The sequence below is a fragment of the Clupea harengus genome, chromosome 8 (assembly GCF_900700415.2).
Source record: "Clupea harengus chromosome 8, Ch_v2.0.2, whole genome shotgun sequence".
Taxonomy (NCBI): domain Eukaryota; kingdom Metazoa; phylum Chordata; class Actinopteri; order Clupeiformes; family Clupeidae; genus Clupea; species Clupea harengus.
In genome coordinates, this window is record NC_045159.1 from 28,847,691 (window position 1) to 28,867,690 (window position 20,000).

The 20,000-nt window shown below is 45.3% G+C and overlaps 2 protein-coding genes across 3 annotated transcripts in view; both read right to left on the bottom strand.

Annotated features, from left to right (window-relative positions):
* Positions 1 to 11,483, bottom strand: part of klf8 (Kruppel-like factor 8) — a 48,945-nt gene extending 37,462 nt beyond the window's left edge. Inside the window, exon 1 of the mRNA XM_012828991.3 lies at positions 10,886 to 11,483. Coding sequence (XP_012684445.2) covers positions 10,886 to 10,912 — 27 coding nt within the window. The 5' untranslated portion in view covers positions 10,913 to 11,483. The remainder of the gene's footprint in view (positions 1 to 10,885) is intronic.
* A 7,385-nt stretch (positions 11,484 to 18,868) lies between these two features.
* The window catches only part of cldn2 (claudin 2), a 2,101-nt gene continuing 969 nt past the window's right edge, over positions 18,869 to 20,000 (bottom strand). The window contains exons 1-2 of one of the 2 annotated variants that reach the window (XM_042708606.1): positions 19,993 to 20,000; positions 18,869 to 19,853 (exon numbers count right to left, since the gene is read on the bottom strand). The exon at positions 19,993 to 20,000 is cut by the window's right edge and continues 111 nt beyond it. In XM_042708606.1, coding sequence (XP_042564540.1) covers positions 18,878 to 19,720 — 843 coding nt within the window. In that variant the 5' untranslated portion in view covers positions 19,721 to 19,853; positions 19,993 to 20,000 and the 3' untranslated portion in view covers positions 18,869 to 18,877. The remainder of the gene's footprint in view (positions 19,854 to 19,992) is intronic. The other variant, XM_031571258.2, reaches the window with a different exon arrangement.

A 20,000-nucleotide genomic window follows, 5' to 3' on the forward strand; every position in this document is an offset into this window, starting at 1 on the left:
GGATCACACAGGCTAACCTCCAATCACCTTATTCGACCAGTGTAGCTACAGGATCACACAGGCTAACCTCCAATCACCTTATTCTACCAGTGTAGCTACAGGATCACACAGGCTAACCTCCAATCACCTGATTCTACCAGTGTAGCTACAGGATCACACAGGCTAACCTTCAATCACCTTATTCTACCAGTGTAGCTACAGGATCACACAGGCTAACACAGGCTAACCTCCAATCACCTTATTCTACCAGTGTAGCTACAGGATCACACAGGCTAACACAGGCTAACCTCCAATCACCTTATTCTACCAGTGTACAGGATCACACAGGCTAACCTCCAATCACCTTATTCTACCAGTGTAGCTACAGGATCACACAGGCTAACCTCCAATCACCTTATTCTACCAGTGTAGCTACAGGATCACACAGGCTAACCTTCAATCCTGAGACTTTTATGATGCTGTTCTGCAGTGAGCAGATGTTGCTCAGGCTTTTTCTCATGCTCTCTTTTTCTCGGTGTCTCTCGCATGCTACGCTGTTTCATATGAGGAAGACCCAAACCACACAGCACCAGGAAGGAAGAGAAGAGCTTCTTCTCTCTTCTACAGTGGAGGTAGATATCATAGACTGATGGGGGAGAGAGGGAGATAAAGAGAGGGAGATAAAGAGAGAGAGAGAGAGAGGGAGAGGGAGATAAATGAGAGTAGGTAGGTAGGCTACTCTGATGCCAGACTCTGAAATCCTGGATGGCCTTCTCAGTTTCCCTTGCAAAGTTACCTGAGAAGGTTTGCGCTCTTCCAGGCGATAGGCCTACTATAAAAAGTGGTGACTGCGGTGATGGCCACAGTTTGCCTTCGTACTTTCACTCGGGGTGCCAAATACACTTACACTGTGTGTGGTGTGTGTGTGGTGTGTGTGTGAGTATCCTTCTTCGTATACAAGGGTTTCTCCCTCATCTCGCATACAGGGGCACTACCACTACCACAGAGACACACACACACAAACACACACACACACACTCACACACACACACTCACACACACACTCACACACACACAGCTCGTATCCTTAACTCTCTTTTGACCCCTGCAAAAAGAGCTGAAGACAGCCTGCAGTTTCCGACATCAATAGCCTCACACACACACACACACACACACACACACACACACACACACACACACACACACTCGCACAACACACATTCAGACACACCCTCCCCACCCCTCAGCACCCCTCCTCTCCCCTTTCATTGCAGGCAGTTTGGCAGAACTGCGGGGGTTGCTATGGGGACGGGATTCTTTCCCTCGTTAATGATTGTGCCGCGATGGCAGGGGGTCATTCTGTCACACCGGCCCTAATCTGGGGAGGCATGGACGACATCCTCACACTCCCTCAACCATACACACATCCACACACATCCCCAAACATACACTAACACACATATACACATGTATACAAGCACACACATACAAACACACAACCAACCATATACTCACACACTCACGCAATCTCCACCTGGGCTACACATTAAGTACACACACTCATTACATTACATCACATTAACATTTTGGGTGTGCTGTACACACACACACACACACACACACACACACACACACACACAAGGGTTGGGCAACTGGTTGATAGCTGACAGTCATCAAAATGTAGAGGCGCGTCACTACAAAATCAGTCCAGTGTTCAAAGTTAATTCCGAGATAAAGCGTCTAAAACTTACCCACATACAATTTAGCTGTAAACACATTCCTTATCTATCCAATCTCCAAAACTATACACTGTAACACAACTGTTTGACTGTAGGCTGTAGAGACAAAAAGACAGCTATATCTTTTCGTAAACTGATTTCTTTGGAGAGCGTAGAGGATGAGTTTCAGTCCCTGAATAGGGTTAGGAGGACTACAACAGATAAAAAGAGTCTTGAACTTTTCTATTTCTAAACCTTAAAATAAACTGTTTGGGCATTTATTTAAGGTTTTTGCTTAAGCTTCATGTTTTCACTTCTTTGACAATGAAGACTTTACACTTCCTTGCTTTTTTCTTGTGCTAAATAATAAGCATGATCCTCCATTTGTCAAAAAATTTAGATTCTTAATCTTCTCACAACACAAATTTGTTAGCCAGCACCGGCAACCACTGATTCCTCTTCTTCCTCTTCCTCTTCCTCTTCCTAAAAACACGAAAGGGCCTCTCTAGAGCGAGTTTTGTCCCTTCTGGGCTACAGTAAAAACATGGCGGTGCAACATGGCGGCCTCCGTGGAAGACCACCCACTCCTTTACGAAGGGCTCATTCGAAAACTAACAAAAACGCGATTCTTAGTTACAGGGGATTGTACAATAATAGTATTGGTTGTTGTTGTCCATTAATTCCAATTTATACATCACAAAATTCACAGCTGATTTTCCCCAAACTTGATTTTCTGTTAAGATCATGCTACCTTAAACATTTTCACCAATTTCTCTGGATTAGCTGCACCAAATATAACCAATTACCCCTTATTTCAAAGATAATTGGTTTAATATATCCAATTAAACAACTTTTCATTCAGCTGAGCCGTAGAACTGAAGATTATGTATTAAGGAGTGTCAGCAGCACACATATGAAAGTTTATTCTAATGACTACAATAGCTCCTTTGCGTCTGATTTCCAAAAGGAAAAACACCTTATTTAATCACACCATTACCACACAGTGAAAGCAGGTTTGAATAGAGGCACAAATATACAGCCTCCTGTGATGTTTCACTGAAAACATCCTCATATGCCAGTTCAGTCGACATGGCCCACCCTTACCACTCTCACACACACACACACATGGCCCACCCTTACCACTCTCACACACCACACACACACGGCCCATCCTTACCACTCTCACACACACACATGGCCCATCCTTACCACTCTCACACACACATGGCCCTACCCTTACCACTCTCACACACACACACACATGGCCCATCCTTACCACCCTCACACACACACATGACCCACCCTTACCACTCTCACACACACACACATGGCCCTACCCTTTACCACTCTCACACACACACATGGCCCATCCTTACCACTCTCACACACACACACACACACACACGCACATGGCCCTACCCTTACCACCCTCACACACACACATGACCCACCCTTTACCACTCTCACACACACACACACACACACCATGACCCACCCTTACCACTCTCTCACACACACACACACACACACACACGGCCCACCCTTACCACTCTCACACACACACACCCACACATGGCCTACCCTTACCACTCTCACACACACACACGGCCCACCCTTACCACTCTCACACACACACACACACACATGGCCCACCCTTAGCACTCTCACACACACACATTTCATTCCTCCTGTCTTGATGCCAAGGCCCAAACCCAAAGGGCTCGAAGCTCTTCACACTGAAGGCCCCTCTTCTTTGTAAAGCACAAAAACAAAGCACTTCCTGCTTCGCTCTGACAGCTAGGCCAAACCACGCAACAACACACACACGCACACACTTACACTCACTCACACACACACACTTACACTCACACACACACACACACGCACACACGCACACACTTATACTCACTCACACACACACACAACACACACACACACTTACACACTTACACAACACACACACTCACACGCACACACACGTAGCCCACCCACCACCTGCGTCAGACCGCCACACAAATGCATCCCTGCACTCAACCCAACCCTGCCAAAGTTCCCCACACACACACACACTCGCTCTCAGCGCTCGCTTACAACGCTCCTCCTCCTCAACCATACTCTCTCTCACACACACACACACACACACCCTTTTAAGGACCCTCCCCCTAGTCATGTGCTCTGGGCCCCTTGCCTCTCTAAAGTGTCAGCAGTTCCGCTAATGCTAACAGGCTAAATGTACTTCTCTTGGAGGTCACAGATATTCTCTCTCTCTCTCTCTTCTCTCTCTCTCTCTCTGCCTTCTGTCTGCAGACTAAACAGAAAAACACATCAATCTGTCTCTCTTCCTCTCACGCTCAAACTCATGTTGTATGTTGCCTTTCTCTCTTTGCTTAGTGTTTCTCTCTCTCCACTCTCTCACCCTCTATCTCTTTCCCTCTCTTCATTTCTCTCTCTTTCTCATCCCCCCTCTCTCTCTCTTTTCTCGCTCATTCTCTCTCTTTAGTGATAGAGCTTCCCCAACACACACACACACACACACACACACAAGGGTTGGGCCACTGGTTGATAGCTGACAGTCATCAAAATGTAGAGGCGCGTCACTACAAAATCAGTCCAGTGGCCAAAGTTAATTCCGAGATAAAGCGTCTAAAACTTACCCACATACAATTTAGCTGTAAATACATTCCTTATCTATCCAATCTCCAAAACTATACACTGTAACACAACTGTTTGACTGTAGGCTGTAGAGACAAAAAGACAGCTATATCTTTCGTAAACTGATTTCTTTGGAGAGCGTAGAGGATGAGTTTCAGTCCCTGAATAGGGTTAGGAGGACTACAACAGATAAAAAGAGTCTTGAACTTTTCTATTTCTAAACCTTAAAATAAACTGTTTGGGCATTTATTTAAGGTTTTTGCTTAAGCTTCATGTTTTCACTTCTTTGACAATGAAGACTTACACTTCCTTGCTTTTTTCTTGTGCTAAATAATAAGCATGATCCTCCATTTGTCAAAAAATTTAGATTCTTAATCTTCTCACAACACAAATTTGTTAGCCAGCACCGGCAACCACTGATTCCTCTTCTTCCTCTTCCTCTTCCTCTTCCTAAAAACACGAAAGGGCCTCTCTAGAGCGAGTTTTGTCCCTTCTGGGCTACAGTAAAAACATGGCGGTGCAACATGGCGGCCTCCGTGGAAGACCACCCACTCCTTTACGAAGGACTCATTCGGAAACTAACAAAAACGCGATTCTTAGTTACAGGGGATTGTACAATAATAGTATTGGTTGTTGTTGTCCATTAATTCCAATTTATACATCACAAAATTCACAGCTGATTTTCCCCAAACTTGATTTTCTGTTAAGATCATGCTACCTTAAACATTTTCACTAATTTCTCTGGATTAGCTGCACCAAATATAACCAATTACCCCTTATTTCAAAGATAATTGGTTTAATATATCCAATTAAACAACTTTTCATTCAGCTGAGCCGTAGAACTGAAGATTATGTATTAAGGAGTGTCAGCAGCACACATATGAAAGTTTATTCTAATGACTACAATAGCTCCTTTGCGTCTGATTTCCAAAAGGAAAAACACCTTATTTAATCACACCATTACCACACAGTGAAAGCAGGTTTGAATAGAGGCACAAATATACAGCCTCCTGTGATGTTTCACTGAAAACATCCTCATATGCCAGTTCAGTCGACATGGCCCACCCTTACCACTCTCACACACACACACACATGGCCCACCCTTACCACTCTCACACACACACACACACGGCCCATCCTTACCACTCTCACACACACACATGGCCCATCCTTACCACTCTCACACACACATGGCCCTACCCTTACCACTCTCACACACACACACACATGGCCCATCCTTACCACCCTCACACACACACATGACCCACCCTTACCACTCTCACACACACACACATGGCCCTACCCTTACCACTCTCACACACACACATGGCCCATCCTTACCACTCTCACACACACACACACACACACACGCACATGGCCCTACCCTTACCACCCTCACACACACACATGACCCACCCTTACCACTCTCACACACACACACACACACACATGACCCACCCTTACCACTCTCTCACACACACACACACACACACACACGGCCCACCCTTACCACTCTCACACACACACACCCACACATGGCCCTACCCTTACCACTCTCACACACACACACGGCCCACCCTTACCACTCTCACACACACACACACACATGGCCCACCCTTAGCACTCTCACACACACACATTTCATTCCTCCTGTCTGATGCCAAGGCCCAAACCCAAAGGGCTCGAAGCTCTTCACACTGAAGGCCCCTCTTCTTTGTAAAGCACAAAAACAAAGCACTTCCTGCTTCGCTCTGACAGCTAGGCCAAACCACGCAACAACACACACACGCACACACTTACACTCACTCACACACACACACTTACACTCACACACACACACACACGCACACACGCACACACTTATACTCACTCACACACACACACACACACACACACTTACACACTTACACACACACACACTCACACGCACACACACGTAGCCCACCCACCACCTGCGTCAGACCGCCACACAAATGCATCCCTGCACTCAACCCAACCCTGCCAAAGTTCCCCACACACACACACACTCGCTCTCAGCGCTCGCTTACAACGCTCCTCCTCCTCAACCATACTCTCTCTCACACACACACACACACACACCCTTTTAAGGACCCTCCCCCTAGTCATGTGCTCTGGGCCCTTGCCTCTCTAAAGTGTCAGCAGTTCCGCTAATGCTAACAGGCTAAATGTACTTCTCTTGGAGGTCACAGATATTCTCTCTCTCTCTCTCTCTCTCTCTCTCTCTCCTCTGTCTGCAGACAAACAGAAAAACACATTCAATCTGTCTCTCTTCCTCTCACGCTCAAACTCATGTTGTATGTTGCCTTTCTCTCTTTGCTTAGTGTTTCTCTCTCTCCACTCTCTCACCCTCTATCTCTTTCCCTCTCTTCATTTCTCTCTCTTTCTCATCCCCCCTCTCTCTCTCTTTTCTCGCTCATTCTCTCTCTTTAGTGATGCTTCCCCAAGTCATCTGTGTCGTTCTGACACTACCCAGTCTCTGGGCTTCCAACAGCAGCACTTTCATTTTTTTACGAGGGGGCGGACAGGTCCCCACAACATGGCCAAATGCAGGCCTTACTGGGGTAAAGCCTGAAAAGGCTGTGCTGAATGCAACACAGCAGTAAGACCTTTTCAGTGGAGAGAAGGTTGGGAAGATACCACCAATCTAGACGAATAGCTTCCTATACAATACACTATAAGAATCGGTGATTCTCTTCATTTGGTAGAACTCATCTACTCTTTAGTAATAGTGTGTCCAAACTATTTACCCATTAGTAACTAACCTACTGGATAATATCTGGGTCAAACATCCAACTTTAGACTAAAAAGTCCATTTTTTGTTAAGCAAGAGTTGAAAGCCTGCATTCTTTAATGGACATCTTTAGAAATAGACTCTCTCTCTCTCTCTCTCTAGTCCAAGTGAAGTCCCTCACTGAAATAAAACCCCCTTTGATTAGCCTGCAGTCTGTAGTAGATGACCTCTTCTAACACTGGCAATCTATTATGACTGATAAACATGGCCCGCTAACAAGGGTATTGGGGACACACAACGTGACGGTAACGATTCAGTGGCAGGGTTTCAAGGCTGGCGACCCGGGAGGCTGAATCAAGTGATCCGGCGTCCCGGGAGACACTATGAGGAGGTCTGAGAGCAGACCTAGCCCCTCCACTCTTTCATCTTTTTGACTCGCCAGTGAGCAGCGACGCTGGCAGGCAGGGCCCAGGACAGCCAACTCGCTGTCACAAAGGTGTGCTGTGTGTGTGTGTGTGTGTGTGTGTGTGTGTGTGTGTGTGTTGAAAAACAGAGCGAACAAGAATGACAGCAAGCATGAACATAAGCAAGCAAGAAATGAAGCTTTCAGAAAGAAATGTTCGTTAGACAGGTGCAGTTGAGTTGTAAGTGTGTGTGTGTGTGTGGTGTGTGTGTGTTGTGTGTGTGTTGTGTTGTATGGGCCAGTTTGAATACACAAGTGTGTCTCCCCTCAAGTTGGAAGTGTGAGCACTTAACGACACTGAAACCTCAAAGTCGAAACCTCAACTCCAAATGTCATTGTATGCCGAGCTAAACAATGACAATAAAGGCATTCAAGTCACAACACCTTCCCTTGTCCTCTCCACTAACCACACAAACCACACACACACACCACACACACACACACACACACACACACACACACACACACACACACACACACACACACACACACACACACACACAGTAGCCTGACAGTCCCAGGTGCGCACTCCTCCTCAAACTTTGAAGAGGGGCTTTCTCGCCTCTTTCAGGCGTGGGTTTCCATGGCAACAGGCTTCTGCCTCATCCTAACTTTAACTGAAATGTCTGCTCCTCACCACATAACAGGCAAACAGCCACACAGTAAGATGCCCAGCCACTGTATATAGACAATGCAGCGCCCATATAAGCCTGCCTTGTTATGTGCTGATGCGCCTGGATTCCTCAGGCGTTTAGGACATTTATAGGCTACTTCTACGGGTCAGCGAAGCGCTGAAGTCAGTACAGGGTGGGTGTGTGATCAAAGCCACTTGTTTACAGAGAGAGAAAGAGGATTGCTGAGGCGAGGCGAGGCGAGGACATGTTGAGAGAACGTCTGGGGTGTGGCCCCTCCGAGAAACAGCCACCACCAGTCACTTCCTGCCTCGTCGTCTCCTCGACAACTGATCTGAGATCAGCCCCACCAAAACACCAACGCCCTGTTCCTCATCACTCTGATCAGGAAGACTGCAACATGGCAACACTTCTGCCTGATGTAAACACAGAGAAGGACAGAGAGAGAGAGAGAGAGAGGGGGGGGGGGGTAATACTGAGAGAGGTAGATAGGGAGCCTGAAAGAGAAAGAGTGGAAATAAGAAAAGAGACTGAGAGAAAGAAAGAGGGAGAGTGTGAGTGGGAGAGAGAGAGGACAAGTCAAAAAGAGAGTTAGAGATGAGCAATGCACAGAGAGCAAGACTTTAACGAGAAAGACAACAGAGGGTGGGGCACAAGCAAAGAGAATACGGGGGAAAAGGGGACAGTTAGAGAGAGAAATAGAGAAGGATAAAGAGAGAGAGAGAGCGAGAGAGAAAGACAGCGAGAGTCAGAAGGAGAGAGAGAGTGAGTGAGTGACATGGAAAGAGAGAGAGGCGCAGCTAAGGCGTGCCTGCCTCTCCCTCTGAACGTGTATGTGCAGCATAACCTCGGTCACACCCCGGACGGCCGCCCGCCCGCCCGCCTGCTCCCCATTACACATGGAGCTCGGGCACTAAAAATAAACAGCCACTCCAGGACGAGGCCAGACCTCACTGTCAAAACCTAAAAACGGTGCCACCTGCCAGCTAGCCCCTAGCCCCGCTGCTGTCTTCACCCAAAGAAGAAGAAGAGCCATCATTGAGCTTCCAGCTGATATGGCCATCCCGTAAGTATGACCACAAAACCTGGGGGATGTGAAGTCTTCAGAAACAGGCTTCTACCTTCCCTGACTCTAACCCCAAAACAATGCTAACATCCCTGCCACTATGCCAGCGTGATCCCCCCCCGCCCCCCCCCTAATTAGTTGGGTGGCCTCTCCTCATGAATCTCCCCCACACACACACACACACACACACACACATAAGCACACACACACACACACACACACACATAAGCACACAAACCCAGACACCACACAGAGTGCAATGGCACTGTCAGCTCCAGAAAGTCTGGACCCATGTACTTGCACTAGCTGGGGGGTCTGTTGTGTTTAACCTGTTGGGCTAAAGTTTGTGCACAGCTGTTAATGATTGTTAGCTATGAGGGCACACCCCTCTGCCTCACATCCCAGCACCCCTGCCATCCAGCGAGAGGCTCTCCCTCTCTCCCTCTTTCACCCCCTCTTTCACTGGGTCACCCCCTCTCTCACTGCCTGTGGCTACTTGGGCTAGCAGGTGAGCAATGGCCTGCTGCATTGGCTCCGGGGCCAGACTATGGTTAGCCTTTACTAGGGAAGTCCATTTTCCTGTAGGAACCAGATGAGATGTAACCTGACTGCACGAGACCATAAACCTTCCCGAGATTTCCTTTTGGATGGAAAGCTTAAAAATATTTTGGTCAAAAGACCCATTCAAGAGAGACTTTACCTTTACACGCACACCAAGCAGTACAAATGCGATTGTTGCACAGCTTTTTGAAATTAAAGCAGGACATAAAAATAAAAAGTGTTGTTACGCAGTTCAAATCAATATACACACGAGCGGGCCATCTGACAACCAGGGTTAAGACACACAACAAATCAATGGCCTCTGACTGACACCACTGATGATCCTTCTCATGCAACACAGACACTAAATACTACAGCTGTGATGATGCCCTGGCAACCTGTGCTCTGTATATGATGTGCAAGCGACCAAAGGATATAGCTATGTTGATAACGGTGCCCGAAGATGCATTGTTCCGATTCCCAGGAGAATGTGCACCTGGCTTCAAGCCTGCCACCGTTCTCTGCACGGTAACGGCACTGTCGCTTTAAGAAACTAAGATGGAGTCTCGTTATCGAACAGTTGCCGTGCTTCCTTCCTGCCGCACGCATTGCTCAGTGGAACCCTGCACAGAGGACTGAGCCGCGCGAGAGGCACACAGACAGATGTCAAGAATTTTTAGTTCCATCCCGGTCGCGTTCAATTTCGTTGCATTTCAGTCTCCCAACACGAGGAATCGCTAAACCGGGGAGCAAGTCAACAGAGCCATTGGTGCAGAGAATTTCACAATATATGGATTGGTGGCAGCTATTCAAGTTGCCATGGGATTCTGCGCCAGTCGGTTACGTTCATCTACCTAGTTACTCCACTAAACTGATTCTTGTGAAAGGCTTATAGATGCTTGCATATGCAAGCTAATTCACCGCTGTAACGTCTATTGTCAATTAAACTCGTTAGCAAGCAACCTGCCCAAAAGGACTATTTATTCCCAAGCAGAAGAAAAGATGTTCAACTGAAAATATGAACTGACTGCGGTCACTGACAGTTGGACTGGAGAGAGTCAATAACGGGCAAAACGGACTTACTTTCGTGTTACGAGCCTCCGTGTGCATCTCGGTGGCTAAGCGGGCGAAGGGGTGGAGTAGGGGGGTCGGTCGGGCGGGGTGTATTTGAATAATAGTATTCCTGCTTGCAGTTTTCTACCTTTAGGATTAATTTGAAACATGAAACATTAACTGCTCCCTCGACTACTGATTTAACGCATATCTCCGGCGTCGAAAATTCTCTTTCGCTTCCCCAGCCTCTGTCGGTGTGTTGTTGCCGTGTTCAGGGGTTGGGCTCGATCTCTCCGTCTCTCCTCCGCCTCTCCCTAGTTCTGACCCCACCCTGCGTCCCCACCCCTCAACTGTGTCAATCAGAGGCAATGTAGCCAGCCGCAGCGGAGCTCGCACCAGCAGCAGCAGCAGCGCCCAGTCCTCTCCAAATCGCCTCCACACCGCTAGCTCCGATTTTCGATTTCATCGCCATGGTTGCTGGTTCAGTTAGCTGGCCAACAGAACACACCCTGTCACCTCACCTAATGACGTCAAGTTGCACCGGATGTTCCAGGCTTCACGGGTGATACTTTACTTGGCACTGTATTGAGCACCTGAATCCTGCACTATTCCACCGTGAGCGCGAGTGAGCGGACTCAATCACTCACTCATTGTCACACATACACACGCACACACACACACACACACACACACACAAATATAAACTCTCACACATGATAGCAAGTTTTACAGAAAGTGCAGTCCCTCTCCCACAGACCAAAACCGCAATATCCAAGACTATTTCGTACTAACGTTTTTCAACCCAAAAACTGAGCAGCAATGAGCCGGCTCAGTTGCAACAAATCATTTTTGGAATTTATGGTGAATATTTCATTTAGTGTTGTGCCAAGAGAAACACTTACTTTTAAGTTTACCTTTATTGAGAGGCATACAACTTCATTAGTACAATTTCCTTTCGCTCATCTCGCTCTCTTATCAGAACCCGTGTGTGGCAGAGGGGGAGGGCCGAGCTTTCACAGCCACACCCTCCGTCAGCATATGAGCGAGGGTGTGGTTCAGTCCCTATCTATCCGATTTCACCCCGCTGACGAGAGGGAAGCATGGTCAAAGTAAACGGACATTTTACAACACTTATTCTTATTTACAACACTTATTCTTATTCTTATTTACAATACTTATTCACATTCAACACATTGATTTATATAGTTGAGACAGATGCATAGCTGTCCGTATGAGTAGTAAGCAAACAACAAAAATAAAAACAAAGCTACTAAAATCATGTAATCAATTCGTTATTCATGATTCACTATTGAACTTATGATTGTCATTTGGCCCATCATAGTATGTTATGTTGCAGAATTGAGTTCAGTAGTAAGCATATTACAGAGCAGGATGTAGAGGCATGTCTAATAGTCTGCTTACATATAATATTGTGTCTATACTTTTTGTAATTCACAAAGTGCTTTTTGCACAACCCCAAGTGAGTTTCTGTGGGAAAGCTTAACTACACGTCCCAAACCTGTGTAGCCTACTACCGCCCTAAATTCACTGGAAAACAGAAACAGAAGCCGGGTGCAATTACATTTTCTGACACCGGGGGTGGGACCATGGTGATAGGGTGACTTTGAATACTGTAGCCCACATGCATACATACATGCAGATATACAGAAACGGGGAAAAAATGCAACACCTGCATAGCGGCATTATACTAACCATGTCCCTCAATAGGCAGAGCAAATTATTTTATGAGAGGACTTATGGGTGGAAAAAGAAAGTAAAAAAAATCGGTTTGCTAAACAAAAGAGCAATTTCACTTCCCTTTTTATGTATCATATATGACATATATGACTCTACATGTCACTTAAATGCCTTTTATATATCAGGCTACAGCATTTCCAATGAAATAAAAGTTGAATGTACAGCTGTCACTAAATGTACTTTATAATTAATATGATCATTAAGCTAGATTTGTAAAGATTATTCATTCATTCAAACAGTTCATAAACCCTATTTTACTGCAAGTTTGTTTTTATTATTATTTAGTTGTAGTTTTGAAGAAGACCAACTTCAGTCTTGACCACACACAGAAATACAACTTTTGTGCTTAGAGACTTTTATTTTGACTAGTGAGGGGAAATGACCTAGCGGATGGGAGTGTGTGCGTGTGTGCGTGTGTGTGTGTGTGTGTGTGTGTGTGTGTGTGTGTGTGTGTGTGTGTGTGTGTTGTGCTCTAATGTTTCCACCTAGTGGGTGTGTCATGTACTGAGGTCCATTGGAGCGATTTCAGCATGGTAGTCCATTCGGGCACTCCTCCAGAAAGCAACTGACCCTGAGGGAGATCTGGTGCAGACACGTACAACATCCTTTAGCTTAACAGCGAGGTGCTAACAACACCAAGGGCATGGCGGGTTTGGTACCCAGAGAGCACACGTAACCTACAGATAGCGGTTATGTATCTTCATTGTAGCATTTACAATAGAAGTGGCTTCGGATAAAGACATATGCTAAAGGACCAAATGCAAATGGGCCAGGTCTGGGAGAGTTGCTGCTGCCCGTCCCACTTCGGCTCTCTTCTGTCATTGGCCATGCCAGCACCACGTGTCACAAATATGGGGCGACAGTGGTACAGGAGGTAAAGAAGTTGTTTAGTAATCAGAAGGTTGCTAGTTCGATTCCCTGTCGAAGTGTCCTTGAGCAAGACACTGAACCCCTAATTGCTCCTGATGTGCAGTGTGCCATCAGTGTAAAATGTAAAATGTGTATACAATGTAAGTCGCACATATGTAAGTCGCTTTGGATAAAAGCGTCTGCTAAATATATAAACATAAACAAACATAACATGCTCTTAGTTCTATAACGGTTTCTGGTACTGAAGTAAGTGACAGGTGTAAATCTATGAGGCTATAATAATGTACTAGGCACATACAGTATATAGTTCACTTTGTCCCCCACCTCAGAAAGACTTTGAGATTGTGGAATAGTATGCTTCCCCAAGGTGAACCAGGAATAAGAGTAATGCTCACAATTTTACGCTTCCAGGTTTAATGTGCAATGTGTCAACCCCTTCAGGTCTTCAAAATCGTCAGGCAAACCAGGGGGCCAGGTGCAGTGCCTGAAGTGGATGGTGACCTTCATGCTGAAACCAAAACATGTTTGGAGGAGGAAGGGCACAGCCTCTTCCTCTTCAGGCTATAGACTAAAGAGGCTCCGAGGGCATGGTGGTCTTCTCCATCATGTAACGAGACCGCAAGAGTGTGTCAGCACAGATCTCCCATATCTCTCCAAAATATGGCTGTTGTATTAAGCTGTATCATTTAGTAATACGTGCACATTTGGAAATAGTTTTTTTTTTATATTAATGTTATGGCCAGTCAGTGGACCAATCATGTGTCACTCCACCTGTCAATGACAAAGTACAAGCGTTGGTAGGGAATCAGGTGCATGAGAATCAGGTGAAGCAGAAAAAAAGAGCCTGAAAAAGGAGCCTGTCAAAAAAAACGTGATTAGAAAGATGACAGGAAGGAGGTATGAACCACTGTACCAGACATGTCTGGACTTGTTCCTTGTCTGGCACATTGAGGAAGATGTGCTTATTTACCTGAAGGAAACATGATTTTGCAAGTACAGCTAATTACATTGACAATCTCCATTATGCTGAAAGTGTATATAGATATAAGGTGAAATATAATAGTTATATATATATATACATTTGATATAAATTAGTCAAATTATGGGCATTCAATCTGGTCTAATAGACTTTAAAAAAAAATTCTCCATGCTGGAAAATATTTCAATATTTCAGTTTGTTTCATATCTTCACATGAAATATTAGCTTTTGGCACGCTGTTCTGCTCATTTGAAAAGCGTAGATCTTTTAAAACTCCATGGCCGTCCTAATCAATAAAATGTGAAGCCCTCACAACTGGTCGCCACCAACTAAACACCAAGGGACATGACATCAAGTGACACAAGTTTTGCATTAAAAGTGACACAAGTTTTGCATTCAAACTACAAGATGACTGCATTGCCCATGTGGTTATTCTCTTAGTGTTATTACATTTACACATTTTACATTGAAGCCACTTTCATTCAAAGCAATTTACAGAAAAGTACAGCTATACATTTTGACAGAGCTTGTGATGTGGTTAGTACTATTTAATAACATTAGCTGAAATACAGAAATGTAATTGCCTCTAATACAATGGAGTTATACATCTCTTCTTGCTTCATATACAACTGAGTGCAAACTTAACTCTAGTGAAAAGTGTGATATTCTAGGTTTTTAATTATTATTTTATCTGTTTAATGAGCTAAACATGAGACTATGATACACTCTGAGTCTATTCAGTGTCTATTTCCCAGTGGTGGAAAGTAACTAAGTACACTAACTCAAGGGCTGTACTTAAGTACAAATTGCAGGTATTTCTACTTTACTTGAGTATTTCCATTTGGTGCTACCTTATAGTTCCATTCCACTATATTTCCAAGGGAAATACTGAACTTTGGTCACTAGTTACTTTTGAGATGAAGATTTTACACAATGGATAATACAACAAGCTTTTCAAATCGAAAAAAAACTGTCAAAAGCAAAAATCAGTTGTTAACAGCTCCACCAAATAATGATTTTCCCTATAAACTTCTCACATGGATTCATTTCAATAAATGCTCCAATGATCAAATATCTCACCAAAAATAAAAGATTAGAGAAAAAGTCCAACATAAGTGAACGGATTTGTGTATCTTTGTTTTTTCTATGTTCCTCTTCCATTAATCATCTCACGCCCCCTCAAATGTGTTGTGTCCCTGTCTTTAAAACTACTGTAGTTCAAACCAGCTCCGCCTCCAGAAGTAACACCAGTGGCATGCCGCTTACACACTGATCCTTCAGTATTAATAATCGAATGATGTCATGTATAATAACATATCAGTCAGAGGGACCAAACCAGTGCTTTTACTTTAATACTTTAACTACATGATGCTGCTAATACGTATGTACTAGGATTTTTTAATACCATGGTCGCATGCTATGTACACACTTTAACCACTTGAGGGCGCTCTATTACCCTAAGTAGATTGTCTATCCTGGTCTCATTTGTTGTCAGCTGAGCAGCTGGCTTTGTTACTCAAACATTTTGAAATGGATCCTGATGGCAAAAGAAATATAACTTTAGTCTGAATTTAGTCATGATCATGAAAGCCAAAGACGGCCCCTGTGGTCCACTGTGTCCAGCCTATTGTTATCCCACTACTTTTGTAGCACCTATATTTCATATGATTATGTTCTTCCAGTACTCTTACTTTTCAATCATTTATTTTTTTGTTGTTTTCCTGTGTTTTCATTTGTTCTTCTTTTTTTACTTGTTTCACTTTACTCTTATTTATTTATCCTTTTATTTATTTTATTTATTTTATTTGTTTCAATTCTGTATTGTCTTTATGTGTAAAGCACATTGAGTGGCTCGCGTGTATGAAATGCGCTATATAAATAAAGTTGCCTTGCCTTGCCTTTACTGGATGATTTGCTCCTTGGTCACTAAGAGCGCTACTTACCTTTCATTTAAACCCTGATCATATATAGGTATTAAGGTTTTATTATGTTTAACATGTTATTCACCTCCAAGCCTGAGCAGAGTGATGGCTCCCCCTCGATAGCAAAAGGCCAGTGGACCACTGTCGTTCCATTTGGAGCAGAGCTGGTGGTCTGCTGACCTCTTGCTCGTTGGTTTTTCGGGCAGTCCGCTGGTCAGTTACACACTATTTTGCCACTTGCTTTCAAATCATTTTTGTCTTCACTCATTTATACTCCTTCAGCCATTTTCACCTTGAGAGTCTTCTAATATGCTATGAACTTTTCAAGTTGTCAAGACTCTGGCTGTTTCACCTGAAGAAATATAGTTCTAATTGGTACATGAAACTCTTCAAAGGATTCAATGAGACCTGTGTGTGTGTGTGTGTGCGTGCGTGCGTGCGTGCGTGCGTGCGTGCGTGCGTGCGTGCGTGCGTGCGTGCGTGCATGCGTGCGTGCGTGTGTGTGTGTGTGTGTGTGTGTCGGTTTACTTGTGTGGATGTGTATGTACAGAAAAAGTATACATAGTTACTAGTACTCAATTAGTGCTGTCCTGTCAAGACTAACTGAAATGCTACCTCCCAGATGTCCAGTTCCCACCAATCAGAAAGACTTCTAACCATACAGTTGTATTCATACCACAGGCAAGAGCTTGCATCATTCAGCAGAAGCTTAATCATTTGCAAGGGTGATTTGGTTAATGTAAAAGTCAAGCTATCTCTACAGCATTTGGATGAGTGGACACTGTTATTCCCTCTTTATTCTCTCTCTCTCTCTCTTTCTCTCTCTCTCTTCTCTCTCTCTCTCTCTCTCTCTCTCTCTGTCTCTCAGCCAGACCTTGTACTGTAGTGCCCCTCAATGTGAAAACTCCACCTCAGCTAATATTTGGCCTGGCTGTGAAGCAAACACAACCCCTAGGTTGTGCACAGGTCGTGTCACGTGTCCCCTGCCCTTACCCTCAACAACAAACCAGTATGCAGCATTCTCAGCATGAGGGGGACACTATTGATCTATGGCAGGGGTTTGCAATGCCCCCTGGTGGTCCACGACGGCATTGCAGGGGGTCCGCAACATGAGCCTATGTTGATCAGTTCACCATTGACTTTTTTTATTTTTATAAATATACAAACCCTGATCTATGGCCAAAACAAGTGCTTGCTTTTTCTCATTTATCTCTCTGTCCAGTATTCTGATTTGTGGCCATGTGGGTAATTGTATCCGACCTACTCCTAATTCCTTTGCTAATAATACATATATTTAGAAATATTACTAAAACAGTTACAATAATTATAAATAGATTAACCCTCACCTTAAGTCTTTGGTCGGTCAGTTTTGGAATGGGTGGTACAATTAAATGAATGCAACCACAACGCACAGATTACATCATTTGTTTACTCGTAAAGTTGAATGTAAACAAAAATGTAGCATTTCAAAAAAGCATACTTCCAATGGTCTGCCTAAGCAGTATTACAGGGAAGTGCCAAATCATCCGTATTTAGAGAGTTTGCTGCAGCTTAAGTAAACAAACACTGGTCAGGGACAGAGGACTTTTTTTGTTTGAGTGCCAGGTGACCTCATTTTCAAACCTGAGACCCCGGAGATGATAAAGCATCTGACCTGCTGCGGTGGCGGGGCTAGCATGTGCCCGAGCGCACACGTCCACACATGGACAGATGAAAGCACAGCTAAAGCTGCGGCCGCTACCATTGGAAAAAATAAATGCTGATTATCCCCACAAGTCTGTTTATTTATAACTGTATTTTTTGGGAACATATGAAATGGTGAATTTTATATTCATGAATATTGACTCTCATTTATGACTATTTATGACTACATATACAATGTTTTAAATGATAACAAATGTCATTCATTCAAATGACACAAAAAACGAATGCCCTTGCCATTGAGGTGACTCTAACTGAAATGAAAATCTTTTTTCTCACTGTTATGCATATGTGTGAGTTCAGTTAAAGCTCAATTGTACCTCTTTGACAGGGATCAGTTCTGTGAGTTCAGTTAAAGCTCAATTGTACCTCTTTGACAGGGATCAGTTGTGTGAGTTCAGTTAAAGCTCAATTGTACCTCTTTCACAGGGATCAGTTCTGTGAGTTCAGTTAAGGCTCAATTGTACCTCTTTCACAGGGACTTCTGGCTATGTTTGGCATGGCTGCCGAGTGTTGTTATGTGAGGTGAATATTTCCAAAGTCTCTTTCTGCAGTTCATGCAGTTTATTAGTCACAGGACTGTCTGAGCACACAGATTTCTCTGTCCTCTGTGCATTGTTTCAAAGGCAGCCATCAGTGAAGGCATTACAGTCACATTCCGGCCAGTACAGTAGGTCTTTTTTTTACCAGCAATGGCGCCAGTCCAAACAAAAAAATCAGGGCCACAGGCACAACTTTTCTTCTTTCTAGTTTCTTCTTTCTGAACGGTAGCTGAGACCCCCCCCCCCCGTTTCACACGTACCCAGTGACATCATAGCCGGCGGCCGGATGCTGCCGCGGTGCCTTCTGGGAGCCCTGCGCGGCGACATGGGTGGAATGGCTGCTGGTGCTGGTGTGGCTGAGCGTGTTGCCCTTGGCGACAGCGGTGGCGGCGGGCGGACCCCGGTACGGCATGGAGTGAGAGGCGCCCCCGCGGATACCCCCGCCACCTGTGCCCACCGCGATGCCCTGAGGGTACGGGTACCCACCCCCGGGCCTCCTGGTGCCCCTCCTGCCCCCGGGCCCATCGATCTCATCGCAGCAGGAGATGCTGAGAAGCCCGCCGCCCAGCATGGAGAGCAGCGAGGACGCCATGCCCACGTACAGGCAGTCGCCCATCTCATACTTCAGGCTGTCGGGCACGTTGAGCGTGTAGAAGGTCTGCACCACCTCGTGGGTCTTCCACGACACCGGGATCAGAGCCAGGAGCCCCGCCGTCAGGAACAGGCCACCGCCCGCTCCCGCCACCCGGGTCTTGGCCGAGGAGCCGCCCATGCAGACGGTGCACTGCATCCCCAGGTTGGACACGGCGCAGGCCAACACGGAGAAGAGGACCGAGAGGACCATCATGGCGCGGGCCGCCTGCAGGTCTGTGGGCAGCCCCAGGATGGTGTTGTAGGTCTCGCACTGGAAGGCACCGGTGCTCTGGTACACGCATTCCATCCACAGCCCCTTCATGTTGACCACGGCCGTGATGATGTTGGCGCCGAGGTGTGAGGAGATCTCCCAGTAGGGCAGCACCGTGGCCGTCAGAGTGCCAATCATGCCCAGGAGACCCAGGAAGAACCCCAGCAGTTCCACGGCAGCGGCAGCCATCTTGGATGTTTTTTTGTTTTTGTTATTCTTTACGTTTTTGGTAATCCTTGCTCTTTTAGGTATGTCTTTGTTGGTTCACCTTTGTGTCCTCTTGCAGTTATTTTTTATCAAATAGACATTTAGTCACCAGTCACTGTAAACAACAAGGAAAAAGTGGGAAAATATCTTACCCAAATGGTTATGGGTTCAAATAAAAACTGACTAACATTCAGTTCCACAAGATCATTACCAGTCGATTGACTGGTCGTATTTTTGTCGTTTGTGAATCTTACTCTCATCT